At 39.7% G+C, this 17,386-nt stretch overlaps 1 protein-coding gene across 1 annotated transcript in view; it reads left to right on the top strand.

Moving 5' to 3' along the window:
- Positions 1-17,386, top strand: part of NELL2 (NEL-like 2 (chicken)) — a 139,101-nt gene that overhangs the window by 58,482 nt on the left and 63,233 nt on the right. The window contains exon 12 of the mRNA XM_010574112.1: positions 10,816-10,941. Coding sequence (XP_010572414.1) covers positions 10,816-10,941 — 126 coding nt within the window. The remainder of the gene's footprint in view (positions 1-10,815; positions 10,942-17,386) is intronic.

Genomic DNA, 17,386 nt, shown 5'->3' with positions numbered 1-17,386 from the left:
TTAGTTTTTCCCAAAGCAACACCTGCAGTGCTCTCAAACCAATGATTGCCCTCCGGGAGATATTTCAAATAGAGTTCAATGCCCACTGCATTTGTGGTGGCGGAGTTATGCTGAAAAAGTTTTTAAGGATAAAGTTTGTGACTCTTGGCTATCAAGATATTCTGATGCATCTAGAGGAGTGAAATATATCTGTATTTCAAATAAGATGGATTTGCAAATAGTCTGCTTGATGGCAGCTTTAGGTATTCTTCTCAGATCCTTGAACCTAAGCTGCTTTCATGCACTGTCATGCGCTTTTGGCAGTCCTCAAAAGATGTGTTTGGGGAGGAGGTGTTACTTGTACCCTTTGGAGACTGCACTTGGAAGGATTGCTTGAAGTCCGATTTTCTGATTTAATAATAGTGCTCAACTATCTTTGTGCAAAATCTGATTTCACTTCAGAAGTGTTGCCAAGGATTGCTGATTAAATAGGAGAGTAGGCTCAAGAAAGAAGACAGGAGAATGCGGTAATCCTTTGTAAGCACCGGAACTGAACGTGATCTGAGAAAACCTGGTTATTTGCTGCTTTATCAAGAGGATTTTGCCTGATACAGAGGCGGTTTTACATCATGTACTGATTTTGGCTGGGATGAAGTTAATCTTCATAGCAGCCTGTATGGTGCTGTGTTTTAGATTTGTGACTAGAACCATGTTGCTAACAGGGATGTTTTAGCTATTGCTGAACAGCGCTTGCACAGCGTTAAAGTCATCTCCATTTCTCGCTTTCCCCATAGTCAGTGAGTTGGGGGTGGGCAAGAGATTGGAAGGGGACACAGCTGGGACAGCTGAGCCCAACTGGCCCAAGGAATATCCCAGACCATACGGCGTCGTGCTCAGCGGTAAAAATGGGGCTACTCTTTCTAAGGCAGCTGTTGCTGGGCATCAGTCCGCTGGTAGGAGCTGGAGAGGGTTTGCCTTTGAATCCCTTTTTTCCCCCTTTTCCCCCCTTCACTTATTAAACGGTCTTTATCTCAACCCATGAGTTTTTCCTCACTTTTGCTCTTTGGATTCTCTCCCCTATCCCACTGGAGGGGGGAGCTAGCGAGCAGCTGGTGGGTGCTGAATTGCTGGCTAGGGTCAATGCTCCACACATCACAGATTTACCTTACGGGCGTGTGGACCATAATGTTTATTTTCTGATATTTGGGCATTTAGTTGTACTAGTTGCGCAGTACACAACCTAGCTAACTTGTCTTAACAATTTGGGATCATTTAATGTTATGAAACAAATTTCTGTGAAGCCATTTTCCATTTTTATTCTAATTTATCCTTTTTCCTCAGTAACTCTGCTAGTTTCTCTGCTGTTGCCATGTTTGTCCCAGTTTCAAGTGTGGCAGCTGAAACGAGACCAAAGACTGAGTGACTTTTTCTACATTTGAGAATTGCATCAGCTTCACTGATGCTTGTCCCCCGAGGGCAGAAGGTCTTCAGTTTAGAAATCTGCTTTTGAATAAGCTGGCTTGATTTGAGTCTTAGTCAGTGGAGGGAAGTAAGCAGTCTTAGAGGATGAATTGTCTCTCTCCAGAATAAATGTCTGAAGCCCATCGAAGTGCCACTTGGTTGGACCTCTTCAGGTTTCCCTTAGCTCGGAGCTGTATGTTCTCATTCTGCTTGGAAAGACTTACTAATTTATCCCTGTGTTTGGGTAAAATACTAATGCATTATTCAACCCTCTTCCCTAACAGCAAAAACATTACACTTTTTCACTTACCTAATTAGTACAATCTGTTCCTAACCTTACTGTTAATATTGTTGTTTTTAACTACTGGATTACAAAAATAAAGTACGTTTTCAGAATATACCTGATTTCTATGGATTGCAGTGAAGAGAAGAAATCTTACAAAAGATAAAAGGTAGTAATCAAATTGCAGTAGGATACATGTTGCATCATATTGGCCAAGTACAGTAATCAACAACACATTTTTTCTTTAAACAAGTGTGATATTGAGAAAAGCGTACGTAAGGTAGAGACCTCTGTAATAGAGATAAACCCCAGAGTATTAAAATATATTTTATTAAGTCCTCTGGGTCTTTAATAACCAGTACTGGCCTATTTGCTAGCTTTGTTGTCTTCATGGTATGCACCATATTTTTTCAGTGAGAGTCCTGCTTAGGAGCTCTGCAGTACTGTTAGTTTTGTGAAACTGGGAAGGTCACCCAAGCTCCTCTTTTCATACATAAATTCTTTTTTGTAAGTGAGCTGTGGCGATAGTATCACATATAGCTAAGAAATAAAGGTTTCCGTCTCCATCAACTGGCAGTGTTTGAGTCATTACCTTGTCATTTTGGGTTGGGTTGGAAAACTATTCAAGGAGAAAGAAAAACTTCCGCTCCAGGAGGGCTGAATGTTATTTCCAAATCTCTATTAAAAAGTAATTAAACATTATTAATATTAAAATTAAACATTAATATTAAGCAGTATTAATATATTATTAATTATTAATTTTTTTTCTCAGCAAAGGCAGTAAGTGTCATCTTATTTCCATCATTATGTTACTAAGAAATCTAAATATGAAGAATTATCAGCCCAGTTCTAATGTGTCAGTGTGTCAGAGTGGGCCAAATCCTTCTTGTCTGCCATGGCTCTTATTCAGGAAGGTAATAAAGCATATTCCTAACTTAAAGTGTACAAGTAGTATCCCTGACACCAGGGATATAAAGTGTGGAGCATATTGGGGTACAGATGGTCCCACCACCTGTAGCAGTGGGATAGTTTATATGTGGACAAATTGCAGGATGTGATTCAGTGTTATTTGATTTTAATTACTTCTACAGGAAGTGTGTTCAGACTGATTCTGTCATCCACCATTGGCCAAGAGTGACAGTGGTGTTGTTACGATAAAAAAAAGCTGAAACTAACCATATAAAGGGAGCCTCTTGGAAACTTCTTTAAACTCCGCTGTGCTAGCAGTGCCTCGTAAGGCGATGCTTTATTGTACTGAGAGCAGCCCTTTTCCACCAGCAATAAAAGCGTATGTTGCATTTTGGTTTTAAATGAGAAATTAAGGTGAAAGTTTTCATACAAATTGCTTAAATCTGCAACCTCAAAGCAAAAGAGAAAAGAAACTGAAGCCTTAATTTTGTTCTTGTTTTCCTTTCTCTCCAGTTTTCACTAGTAGCTGGGGTGAAATGCTCTTCTCAATATTACACGTGCTTAAAGAAAAAATGTGTTGTTGATTACTGTCCTTGGCCAATATGATGCAACACGTATCCTTGACTACTGAAAGAATTAGGTGCTGTCACTGTGCTGAAAAGTACCCACAGCCAGCTGGTGGGTTTTCGTTTGTAACTTTTAAAACCTCAGTCTAAAAGTGCGACACGTCTTAATGATACGTAGAGGCTGGATCCCCAAGAGCTGTAACAAAGTCACAGAAATGCCTGGCATGAACCCAAACTGAATTTAAGATAAATATTCTTTTATGAAGAGTGCAGAACAATAGCAGCCACAGGGATTGTATCTGTTACGGTACTCTATCTAGTGTGGTGTCGTTTGAGAGACAGCCGAGTTGTGGTATTGCCACTTGTTTCTGTAGAGCAGGCAGTAATCTACTGGATAGCTTGCAGGAATGTGCTGTGTGCTTTAGACCCTACCCAGACCCCCAATACAGTCTAACCCACCCACACAGCCCTTACCACAGCTTACAGGTACTATCCTGTTACGCATGCATCTGTCTTCCAATGAGGAGTTTTAAAATATACATGTGCAATACAGTCTGTGCTGTCTTTTCCTGAGAAGAATCTGATATATATTTGTAGTTTCTGTATAAAAATATTAATGCTCCTTGTTCCCCTTTTAAAATAGGGGAAAACAAAACCACTAACAGTGGCAAGTATTTATAAATTCTTGACATTTACAGTTCAAAATGATGAGAAGCTGTCATACTTATAAAAAAAAAAAAAGAAAAAGATAATTTTGCAAGTCAAATTTAAAGACCTATTTCTGACTGAGTGCAGTGCTGAAGGGGGATGGATCATGAACTGGAGTCTCAGTAAGTTGTTCTGATTTTTGGAATTCACTAATTAATCATATACAACATCCTTTTTATTCTCAGTATGCAGCTACATCAGACTAGTTATTTGGTGCCTAAGGAAAGGCCCCCTGGGATGCTTTCATGTCTGACAGATAACTATATATAATTACTTGTTTTATCATGTATACACTACCATATGAATTAATTATAAGGTATTAAATAGTAAGAAGATGCAGTTTGCCAAGTAAAACATTACATGATGGCAGACAATATTTGTTTTCAAAAATTTCCTGTGTGATATATATTTTTTTAAATTACATAAAGTCTGTGGGGTCCAGTGATGTTTTCATGAGACTGAGATGAAGATTTCATTTTCTTCCAAGAGTCTCACTTGCATGGGTAGCTCGAACAATATCTACTACTGCATGTTTAACAAGGACAGTTTTATCTCAACGGTCTGTCTTCCTTTCCAAAAACTGGGGCAAGTTGAAATAAAAACAACTCTTTGTACTGTTAAAAATGATATTTCTGAAATGCTGTAATGTTGTATTGTGTCCTTTCAAAGCTATATAGAGCTTCTGTCAAGGAATGTAGACCTTGAGTGACTTTGCTTTTATTTTAAAAGTATTTTCTGTCCTAATAGCCCCCTCTCAGGCTGCAGGAGATGGACAGAGAAATCATGAACTTAAGCAAAGATCAGAGTTTTAAAATAATGTGAAGGGAAAGGCAACAAGATGCATACAATGTGTGTATGTGTTATCTATGCAGTTTAGTTATGGGTGAGGAAAGAACACACCTTGTGTGAAGATGCCATAATTAGAATTTATTTTTAGTCTAATTGATGCTTTAGCAGTCTAGTCAAGATATAACGACCTCTTATTAGTTCAATTACAACAATGCTAACACTTATCCAACTCACCCAGTTTCTCTTAAGGTCCATTAATAATTCAATAAAAATCAATAGACACAAGTAGCTGCCCATTTCCTCTCTTACCCTCCCTATACATTGCTACAGTGAGTTAGTGGCCGAAGTTCTTTGCCGGGAGCAGCGTGGTGGGGATGGTGGAAGGGTATTTTGTTTTTTCTCCTTGGCCTTTGTGTATGCATGAGGTTATTTTTGTATGTTTTAACTCAATACATGGGTTATGTTCTTGTAGTTGGTTCCCCAAGTTAGTTATATTCTGATTCCTTAGGTTTTAGTGCTTTTCTCTTTGGGGGAAGAAGAGACACACAACAGCAGAAAGGTAGGCAAAAATAAACATAATAACCCCAACAACAAACCCCCCAGTTTCAGAGGTAGATCGTATACGCGTGACCACTTGGTAATTTTGCTGTTGGAGCTAGGCCTTTTACTGGCTGTTGGTAACACCGAAGGCACAGGGCTATATATATAAGGAGAAGAAAAAGCTGAAGATTAACTATAGAGGGTATGAGTGATGACAACTATGGTGGTGCAGTCACCTGGAATAAATAATGCGGGAGATTGTGAGAAAATACACAATTTTGATTGACGTTGACGTTAACATCCTTTGTGGACTATGTCAGTTGGAAAAACTGATGCACTGGATGTGATAGAGCAAAGCAAAACAGAAGTGCAGTGATCAGTTTGTGACTGACTGGAGTAACAGTAGTAGTTGAACCATAGGCTTGCCTGGTGATGGGAGAGCCTGGAAATGGTACTGGGAGGAGGAAGAGCAAGGGCTGGGCCAGACCTCCGAGATATTTTGTCCTCTTAGACATTGAGTGAGAAAGGGTATATGCAGGAGACGCGTAGGAGGATAGTGCTGTGGAAACCAAAGCACGTGAGATACTGAAACCAAGTTGTAGCTGAAAGTGAAGGGAGCCTGGAGAGAATAGGAGCTTGGAAATACGGTCAGGGAAGTGGGAGAGACCCTACTAAGACCATTTTTATTGGAGCAGTGGACTGGGAAGTTTTAATGTACTAAACACTTGAGCAATTGGGAAGGAAGTGTTTGAGAATGAGTTAGTGTGTTTGGTGGTGGAAGGAAAGAAAACCAATACTTTCACAGATGGGTAAGCTGGTGGGAGTTGGCTTCAAAGTTATGAAAGTTACGGTCTATCCTTTTTCTTTTAAGGAGGAGGGGCTGTTGAGGGGATGGGTTGAAGATGGGAGGAGAGACAAGGTGAGCAAGACCAAACATACTCAGAACTTTTTTTCCTTTGTGACCCTGTCCAGGATGCAGGATAGGTTGTGTTGGTTTTAAATCCCTGTTTACCTTTTTCAATGGTATTGGTTGCTGTGATCGGTCACTGTTCATTCTCCTCTTTCATAGTCCCTTCATTGGTCAGAAACAACTGCTGATCCTGCAATGCCCTTTTTCTAGGTCAGGGACCAGATGAGAAAGTCTCAACCTTTCCCAGCTTGTCTATTACTGTATGCGTCAGGTCAGGAGTGATAAAAACAAGAACCTGAAGGCCCTTTATGGTGACTATCATTACTGGCATCCATCCTTGGGATTCTCAGCAGAGAGGCCCAAAATTCACAGGAATGGTGGGTAAATGATGCCCTTGCCCTTAGCAGTGGAGCCCTCAGGTCAGGATGGAGATTTGCTGATGAAGTTGTGTGTGGGAGGTGGAGAAGCATTACCCTCTTCATATTTATGAGCTGTGAAGACAGAACCTTTCATTAACACAAAACCCATGGGGTTTTGTTTGTTTTGTTTTTAAATTGTAGGTCTAATCTACTCTGCTCTTGTGTTCAGGGTAATTTCTGATGCACTTTTTTTTGCACCATTTTTGTAAATAAAACTTTTTATGCTCCCGTTTGCTCTCTTCCTAGGTACTTAATGTTGTTTGTTGCAAAAATCCTACAAGAGCATCTCCCTGCCCACTGTGTGCCTCTGTAAGTGTGACCAGGGAGATCACTGATGCCATTGAGCTTTAAAGGAAATGGCTGGAGGCAGGACACTATCCATAAAGGATCCTCAGTTCTGGAAATAGCCTTCTCTCTTTATAGCCCAGATTTACTGACTTAGTACCAGACTCATTTGTGCTGGCAGGCTTTTGTGGTGGATAAAGGCAATGATGGATAGCGAGGCCTAAGGAGAGGCTTTGTTTGTTAGCGTGAGGCTTTAGTCAACAATGATTTATAGATTGCAGGTCAAGTTCTTATTAATGGGATTGTAAAACATAACTGGGAATTTCACTCTGGGGAAGCAAACTCATTAGGGTGCAGGAGGAAGGGATACGGGGAAACTTTTCCTGGGTTATATATTTTGCATAAATTTTGTTTGAGTGCTTGGGGGGGATAAAGAAAGGCTTTTTGTTGTTGTTGTTGTTTTGATGTTTTTGCAAGTATAAATGAATCATTGAAGTGCAGATTCCAAACACTTTTGCACTAACCAATTTTCCCAGAGATGCCTCTTTTATCTGTTCCACTGGGAATAGAGCAGGTTGATGATCTCCATGACTACATTGTTGTCAGTACATCACAGCTGGTGGCTCAGTATCACATCACAGACTTCAAGCACACAAGTCTTTATTGTTGAATGTGTAGAGCCATTGGAGTGGTGCATTCATCCTATTGAACTGACTTCAGCATCTTACTGGCTAAACAGTAAGACATTAATGTGCATTAATATGCTAACTAGGCTCTTTGGCAGGGGAAAATTAAGATAAATGTTGTAGGCTTTCTTAGATATTAAAATGCATCAGGTTTGCTGTTGTACTTAGTGCATTTGTATCTAAAGGTGAATAAAAGGCTACACCAGTGTTTCAACCAGTAAGCAGGATGAAAAGGCTTTTATTTTGGTAGCTTTGAAAGAGAACAGATGTTGGGCTCTTTCCCTGTCCCAGTTCAGTCTTCCTTGATCTGTAATACCTTACCCTAATGTATACAAAGCTTGCACATAGATTGCTAAAGGGGGAATGGAGTCACATGTTTTTAGTGCGGGCAATCTCTGTGTGACTAGTTGTCATTTGACTGTTACTTTGCCCTTTCTGTATTAATTACCTTTTGTGTCCAGTGGCAATGTAATTTAGTGCTAAAGTTGCAAACTGTTTGCAAAAGCAGCTTCTTATCAGCTGTGCGTCCATGGCATAGAGCGATGGAGTTTTGACACTTGATTAGCGTCTTCAGGTGCCAATGTAATACAATAATGTGATAGTAGCAATAATAATCACTTTATTTCCTTAGCATTCTGTACAGGCTTTCTAGAGACCTGGGTGGGAAAGAGTTTTGTTTTCCAGTGAGCGTGTAAAAAACGCAGATGATATCTTTGCAAATCAGTTTGAAGAAAAAAAATCAGATTTGTTCAAATGAAACATTTCAAAGTTAACCTGATGAGTTGTGGTTTTTTGTTTTTTGTTTTTTGTTTTTTTTTTTAACAATCGAACAAGCAAGGTTTTGAAATAAAGGCAATTATAAATAAAACATTGTGCAAAACCTCGATATGTGGTATGTTGGCAAAATGAAAGCTTTTATTTAGAACACTTCTAAATTAGGGGGTTTGAATCAAAGTAGCTCTGGCTTTAAGTTTTTCACTGCAAAATGAAAACCATTAACGTTTGGGGTCTCCTGTGGCTATTTACGTGCCAAAGCAATCATTAATATAGTTTTCAGAAAGTTCTATTTAATGCTTTTGAGGGTGCCAAAGCCGGCTCCTAGGCAGTCTGTTGACGCCAAGAACATAAGGCCTCTAATTACTCGAAGACTGATGTTGTTACTTAAATACAAATCAACACCATTAATTTAATATGGAGTTGTGAACTGGAATTATGAAAGACACAAGTTGCATCGTTTGTGGTAGTAGCTGAGGCATATGTTGTAACTGCTGGCGGGTTTTGTATACTGCACATTTATGTTTCTGCAGAACATCTGTATGTCAGGAGATCTGTGCCGTTTTCCACTTTCTGTGCAAAACCAGCTGCCTCTGCGGTAGTCTTGTGATAGCGTCACTTTTTTTTTTTTTCTTTCTTAGATGACTTTCACAAAACGTGTTTTGAGCCTCAGTATACACACTGTGCTCACTCTAAATACACGTTTATTTGTGTATGCATGTACATGAAAATTACAAAATCAGCTTTTCCAAACCAACACCCTGATAGAGCCATGATTCTTCCGTGCTTGCAGAGCTTAGAGGGGAAGGAAGGGAAGGAAACCAGCTGAAGTATACTGGCTGTGAAACTATTGGGAACTGAATGTGCAAAGCAGGCTGGGCTTACCACCCTAAGCATTCGCGGTGGACACCTTCATGGTTTGTAGCCAACTGCCGCCAGCTTCTCCAGCAGAACGGTTGCACTTGGCAGAGAAACTGGGGAAAACAGAAGTTTTTTTCAAAACTGAATAAGTTAGGAAATCAGAATCGCTAATAATCAGTGTGTCGCATTGTTTTGTAACGGAAGGCAAATTTTCTTCTGGGAATGTAAAAGGAAAAAAAAAAAAAAAGCAGGCAATGAGTGCAGTTGGTAAATAGCAATTGATTTAAAGACAATGGGAAGAGAGGAAGAATTGGGAGATAATTATACGACCTAAACAGGAGTAAAGTACAGGAGTTAACACTGTTGCCATTTAGCATCACAACATTAAGAAGTCAACCCTAATTTGAGTTTATATATCCAGTCTGTTGTTTTGAACTATCATCAGACTCTGGACCACAACACTGTTTTCCATCCAGAGATTTTACTTTCCACTCTGAAAGCTGTAAACATCATTGAAAACGGGGAGGAAATCAAAACTGATGAGCAGGAAAAAAACCAAGCCAACAATCCACCCTTTTGATTTTTAACATACTTTTCTAGCAAGGTTCAGTGGCATATTGCATGATAATATAACTAGATGTACAGAGCATCTCAGTAATGCTGTCTTTATCATTATTACAGGAACAGCATGCTGCTAAGCACTTCCAAATTAATATAGCTTTTCTTCTTTGTGGCATAATAGTAGTGTGCAGAACTTTTTTTTATTATTTGTGGTGCTTTCTCTGTCTTATCATTGAAGTATAACCTGCTACAAGAAATGCATCTAATTTTGCAGCCCAAGGGAACACCAAAACCAATCAGGTTTTGGAGTCTATGCCTACAGTGATTTATGCCTGGAGTTTGCTCTAGGACTTTACACTGCAGCAGGTATTCCACTCCAACAAGTATTTTATAAAGTTGCAATTTGTCAGAGCAGGTCTTTATATAAATCAGATTCTTTCAGGTTCCTTTCAGATATGGTGTGTGTATATGTATCTATATACATATGTATGTAGATATGTATAGATATAGATATATGTGTTTATATATGTTAAAATTACTGATTGGCTACTTTATAGTTCTAATAGAAACTTACAATAAGTTCCAGTGTCTTTTCAGATCTTACCATGTTCCTTACGGTTTCTTCCCAAACAATAATACCTGTTAGATCAAAGGCATATAGTATGCCTATAGTAGTGTGTTTGTATACTGATGACTGCAGTGAGTGTACAGGTACAGTGATGGATGACATTGCAGTGCTGAGGCAGTTGGTTTGCTGTTTGGGACCCCAGTTATTTTGGTTTTGTTCTTATTTAAATCATAGGAGTAACATCGTAGGCACTTCAACAAGAAAGATGTAAGCCAATGTAATCTTCTTTGTAACTCCACTAACAGCTGTTCACAGAAAGCTCATGCTGCTTGTCTTGTTTGAACACTTCAAGCAGGTTTTTTTAAAGGAGAAAGCCCCAAAACTTTCCAAAATGCCTTGCTGTTGAAGTAACTTTTTAGTCTAACTCAGTACTGATGGAAGTGAACAGTGGTGTATCGAGAGATTGCAAAGAACGCTGCTGAATTTGACTCATGTTCCCCTTTGCCTTATTCACAGATATTGATGAGTGTGCTGAAGGGCGGCACTACTGTCGTGAGAATACCATGTGTGTAAATACACCAGGATCCTTTATGTGCATCTGCAAAACGGGTTATATACGCATTGATGATTATTCATGTACAGGTAAGAGCTGTATATTTGTGAAAGGAAATAACAGGATGATGGTATTTAGGAGCACTGATACAATTCTTCTAAAGTTAATCTTTGTCAGAGTCACAGAAAGTCTATGTGAAATTTTAAACAGAATAAACAGCAAAATAATTACAAAGATACAGTGCAGAAACGCTAATGCATTTTACAGATTATGTGTATGTTGTATCATTTGCCTGAAATTGTAAGACGGTCTGGATTGTCTCATAGGTCTGCATGGTTTTGGGTGCTGATCAAAAAGGTGAAGGAAGTAGGCTGAAGGGAAATATAAGAGAGCAAAACCAGTGCTATGGGTTACTCGGTTTTCATGTGGCATACCAGTACAGCTTCACTTGGAGTATAATGACTCTTCTGCAAACTTTTGATGGAGTTAAATTTGCTGCATGTTAGAAGTGGCTGTTTTCCTCGTTTTGAATTCTCCTGCGTCGGGGAGGTTCCCCACCTGAATCCTGAGCTCAGAGGGCAGGAGCTCTGCCTGCCTTGAGCCACTGGACAGCATGGCCGGGCTTACCTCTGTATCTTCCCTCTTCGCTCTGTTGCCAGTTGATGCTCTAGAGGAGGTGTTGGGTTCATACTGACTTTCTGTCTTCTAGTCCTCTTTTATTGCAAGGTATTTTAGGGTTATGGAATGAACAGTGAACATTTAAAACAGCCTTCTGTATCACAGCCGGGCTGACTCTAAGTGTTCCTGGGGGGAATGTGTTTTTTCCTACTAGGCAGATAAAGCAAATGTGATTCAAAGATGTGGCACATTCTCTCAGTGAAGAAAAACGTATGTGAACAAAATAGTACCACTATTTTGTGTGCACAGGGGAACACATTAGCTCTTTCTATAAGAGAATATATTTGTTCAGTAAAACTTTCTTGGACAGTAAAGCTGGATATAAATGGATTAGAGTATTCAGAATGTGGAGACAGCACTGTGAAGTTCATTTCTAAATTTATTTAATTCTGTCCATTATGTCTTGACATTTTTGAGCATCAAAGATATGTCTTGGTACAGAAACAGCTTCTTCATAAACTGGCATAATTTGCTCACCCAAACATGCACAGCACTCAGGGACATAGATTTGAAACCACATATGTGTGATTTTTGTGCGTACTGTCTTACCTGTACTCGACATTCTTCTCACATACACTGGCAAGCACTATTTTACTGCAGTAAGCTCAGTTCTTGAAGGACCAAGTTATAGGCTGCTTGCAGGTCCTTTCTGAAGCAACCAGTATGTTTCTGATCACTCTCTCGTGTTTCCCACACCCTCAGTTGAGGAGTAAAGCAATGTTGGGATTATTTTAGGACTGACTTAAACTAAATCACTGTGATACTTTCTCCGCTTTGCTTCCCTTAACTTGCTGTTCTGATTGAACTCTGCAAATGGTAAAGCATTGCAAACAGCTTCACAGGGGCATTCGGTGCCTATAAATACAATAAAGGTATTTCTCAGTACTCCACACATTGCATTCCTCATATTTGCTGAAACGTACTGTTGTGAAATTCAGTGCAGTTCAAGAGCTCTGGACAGTCAAACAGGCGTAAAACTTGCTGGAAATCCATTACAGATCTCACATTCCAAATTGAGTTTGGCTCCACATTTGTAAATAATAGTTCCCTGTGAAATCAGCCTGATGGGTGACAAAATAAATTATTTCTTTTCCACCTTTCCCTTGATTAAGCTGGGAAAAGTTAATGCAAAAGGAAGCAAAGTAGATGAAAGACTTTTTTAAGATTTCAACTCTTAGGACTCTCTAGGCCAGATGAACTGTAAGTCATGCAGTGACTTTCTGTACGGCTGAGCAATGCTACTCACTGTCGTTTGGGACCTGGAGTTTTTCTGGAGTTAAATTATAGTGAATTTTGGATACTGAGAGGCAACCACGGGGATGCAGTGCCTGTTGGGTGGTAGAATTTTAATGAATGGCAACCTAACATCATCAAGTGTGTATGTCACAAAAGAACTGCATTTTTTTTCTGGTTCCACAACTATTGTGACCCCCTCCAGTGGAGGCACTGCTCAGTTATTGAGGTATGTAGACTTACGAGACTCTTGCATGACATTTCTACCAAACAGCTAGTGAGTGAAAGGTTAATTATGTTTTAAAAATTGAAGGAAACACAGGATACATTTAAAGGCATGTGCTTTGATCAGTAACTGGCATTTTGTGCTTGTTTTAGTCTACATGAGTGACACAGAGCATTTACATTATAGCACTGTATTAAAGCAGGTGGCAAGTGTATATATTTGTACATGAGACTGCTATAGGTTTTTCACTCCTCAGCAAATTATTTGCTCTTTGCTGGTTTTACCATCTATTAAAGCTCCTGAGTTCGGAGACTTCCATGTGCACCCATTTGCCCAGCTATAAATCTAAGAGGTGAAGTGAACACAAGTAGGGAGGGTATCGTGCTGTGGCTTTAACATGGAGTCTGTGGAGGTTTAAACTACTAGATTGCTTAGCATTGTCTCTCCCAAAGAAACTTCTTCTGTTCTGAGAACCAACATAAGCTCGGTGTAGTAGAAACACTGACCGTGTTTACAGGACTGCTGAAAGATGTGTATGTTAATAAATCACTGCAAAATAACAGTGGGAAGGAGTTTACGATGCTAGTGACAGTACTTCTCTATCCTGCAAACAGACCAATAGGTTTAGTCTAGGCCATTATACTTGGGTATAGCTGACTTTTCCCAAGGATTATTTTATCTTACAGCATACTGCGGTATTTTAAAGCAAGTAGTTTACAAGAAAAACTCATTATACTTCCCTTTATTGTCTTTTTTTGGTTTGTTTATTTGTTTGATTTTAATTTAAGTGGAGCTTTAATGACATTCAGCTAAACAAATGATATCTAGGACTTGAGAAGGAAAAGTATTTTCCAAAAATGTTTTGTTTAGAGAATGAAGGCAGTAAAGTGTATTAGGGATCTCAACCTGTCTCAGCCAACCTTGCATTTGCTCTATTTAAGTCTATCAATTTAATCTGCCTTTTTGATTGTAGAAAGCAGCAAGTAGAAATTTTTGCACTTTGAGAATTGAGAGACCAGCTTGTCCGTTCCCAGCACACCTCACTGTGCATCACGAGCTCACGGCCCATTCACTGCAACTGGAAATTATTTTGATTAAGCTCAATTTTTGTTGTCATGACGGTGCTAGTTCTTGAAGTTAAAGGCATAAACTAAGCCTTTTTATCAGGCAGAAAAGCAGGACAGTAAGGAGAAAAGCAATCATGATAGACCAAAGAGACAGAGCTCTGCAAATTAAGGAGATATTTTTGAAAGGTTTTGTGAAGAGTACCCTGTTTAACTTAGCATATCTGTGAAAGTAAGTCTGTGCACTGTCCTTAACAGAATTTTCTAGGTTTTCCATATTTCTTTTTTGTTCTAATAATCAGATTTATTGTAGAAGCTACACAGAATAGTTGATGTATTCCATAGTCCATACAAAAGCCTGATGTTTACATCTGGCAAAAATGAAAAGTGGGAAAGATGTCTGTAAAAGGAATGGTATTTTAAAACCAATTCAAACACTGATATGCAAAATACATTTACATTCTTACCATTGGATAGTCTCTGTTTTACATAATTAATGCAAAAAATGGGTATTGTAGGACATAATTTCTGCATTGCTCTTTTCTATTTTCCTCAAGATGGCTGGAAGCATCAGCTTCGATAGCATCAGTTTTCAGCTGCTGCAGAAGGGTATTATGAAGATGCCTCTTGCCAACTGCTTGTGAGAGCCATGCTGCAGAAGCCTCACACAGACATCTCTGATGTGCAAAGGCAACCTCGAGTATTTTAGGGGCACCTTGGTACTGCACACATACTACAGAAACTACCAAAAGCTCCAGGACTTACGTTGGTGTGGTTGTACAGTATGCAATTCTGCTCAAATCTCTCAGTACTCATGTACAGGGAGTCTGATGCACTTTGGTTTTTGCCAGTGTTTGCAACTAAATTTAGCCGTTCAACCTTCTTTTGCCTTCTGCAGAATTTAGAGTTCTTGGCAAGTCTCTATTTGCCTCATCGGCAATTCTGGGTTTAACTTGCCGGCTGAAATATCAATGAAACTGAAGAGGAGGCAGATTTTCAATCCGGTTCAGGAATAATGAGAATAGGGCAAACAAGCGACAACTGACCCTGTGTGTTACTACACGTTAAATTTTTAAAATATATTTCAACTCACACTGTTCCTTGTAATGCTGTGTAATCAAATCCAGTTACGGAACTGTAGCTGTGCATAAAATAGCTGACTTATTGTAAGCTGGACCAGAAGCTCTGGTAGCACATCCTTGGGAATGTTACTGAGCAGAAAGAAAATGTTCTGTAGCTTGGCATTAATATGTCATTGTTTGCACAGGATAGGTGAAGCGCAGGAAGGAGACGTTGAGGAATTATACCTGAACTTTGATTAGGCAAGTTATGATGTGAGTGATGTCCACACAGCTTGCCTGCAGACTAACGTAAAATGCCTTATTGTTCCATTCTATGCACACATATATAATTTATCAGTCATTGATCAAGATAAAAAAGAGACATGAAATCAGTGACATTGAAGGGTTTTTCTCCTGTATGAGACATTTGAAAAGAAGTCTGTGCTATCTATCTCTGTCAGAGTCCTGGGCACAAAAGACTGATTTAGACAGCATATAGCTGCTTCCAGAACAGCTCCAGTCTCTTTCTTCCTGGCAAGTTTATTGCAAGTTTTACAATAGATCTGAATTACATTTTGATTTTCACAACAAAGGATGTAATGAAGACATCAATTTCAGATTTTGTTATTTGTATTCATCTTGGAAGCAAGATTCGCAGGGTTAGCTTGAGTTAGTCACAACCGTATTTACACAGAAATCTGTTGTTCGTGACTGATTTTATGTTCAGAAATCAATCATAGCTATGAGAAGGGAGATGAGTCCTAAGCTGCACCCATATGCCAGATGGGTGCACAAACGGCAAATTAAAAGCATAAAAAATACGCCCTGGGCTACCATGCTTTCCCTACATTGGTATCATCTTATTCCCCTTCCACTTTGCTTTTCACAGAGCCTGAAATGTAATGGTGGTGTGCTGGGGGAAGGAAGGCAGAAAATGGCATGAGTCTGTGCTGGGGTAGTTTTATATGTGTAGCAGTATGCTGCACCATCACTGTTAGATATGATTAAATCTGAACGCCTTAGTATTTTTCTGGAGTAGTAACACTTACATCCTTACTCTGCCTGGGATTACAAAAATCCATGGGCTGTTTTCTTAGCTGGAAGAAAGAAAGTTTTCCTTCTAGAAACAAGGTTGCAGCCAGTGTCACCTCCAGTCTTTCGGGCTGCTGTGTAATCTGCAGCTGGTAGCAGTGCTCTGAACAGAGCAATACATATATATCCCTTCTTGCACCAATTTTTTTTTTTTTTTTAATGGAAAAAAGAGAAGTTAGGAAATGAGAGATGAGAGCTCTCTCTTTTTCGCACTTGGCTCTCACAGTGAGGAGTTCTGACTAGCCACAGTGGATGGTTAATCACATTTAGTCTGAACAGATGTCTTTATTTTCCTGCCTTGGGACCACTCACCTATCTAAGTAACCCATCAAAAATGGAACAGAAGAACGAAGACCCTGTGAGATTTAGTGCCTCCTCCTTAGATCGTATTAAGGCAGAGGAAGATGCATGACGTGGCCTGGAGAAGCCATGGATTTTCTGAGCCCCAGATGCTTTTTAAGGCTCTGTTTCTGTGTAATCTCATGGGCCACCTTCTTTTTTTTTTGCTTTCCAGTCAGCATAAGAGGGGGAGGTGACACTGATGGAAGTGCTGGTGGTGTGCTCAGCCTCCCCGTGGGTGGGAGTCCCTGAGGTGATGGGGAGGGTAACACAGCTGATGTTACCCTCCCAGAGAACTCTTCCCCAGGAGCTGTTTCGTGTTTCACACCCAGTGGTGCTGGAGTGGGAGGCACTGGGGCTCCCCATCAGCACCCGAGGTCTGGGTAAGGTGATAAATGACCGAATGTAAGACAGACATAGGAAGTACGGAGTGTGTTAGCATATAAACCAGACTCTTTGCATTAATGTTTGTACATGTTGTCATCTATGGGGTTTAGCAAATTCATGTTTTGGTTTTGGGTTGGGTTTTTTTTGGTTTGTTTTTTTTTTTTTTTAGAGAGAGAAGTGAGTGTTCTACAACTTTGTACCCTCACACCAGTGAGGTATTACAATTGTGCTATACTTTGGCAGGAAATACATGTGAATTCCTAACTGATTAATTATTAAAAGCATATCAGGTATGTTGCAAATCGTGGCCCACTTCTTCCAAGCATGGTCCAGCCACATGAGGAGCCACATCCATCCCCGCAGCAGTGCTGAGCTGTGTGGGACCGCTCCTGCGGGCATGTTTTAAATGCCTGCAGACCTTGTAACGTTTTTTCATATCCATTTTGCTAAATCC

The sequence above is a fragment of the Haliaeetus leucocephalus genome, unplaced genomic scaffold (genome assembly GCF_000737465.1).
Source record: "Haliaeetus leucocephalus isolate CR32 unplaced genomic scaffold, Haliaeetus_leucocephalus-4.0 Scaffold406, whole genome shotgun sequence".
In the NCBI taxonomy this organism is placed as follows: domain Eukaryota; kingdom Metazoa; phylum Chordata; class Aves; order Accipitriformes; family Accipitridae; genus Haliaeetus; species Haliaeetus leucocephalus.
The sequence above is the reverse complement of the archived record's forward strand: the minus strand, read 5'-3'. Positions and strand labels throughout refer to the sequence as shown.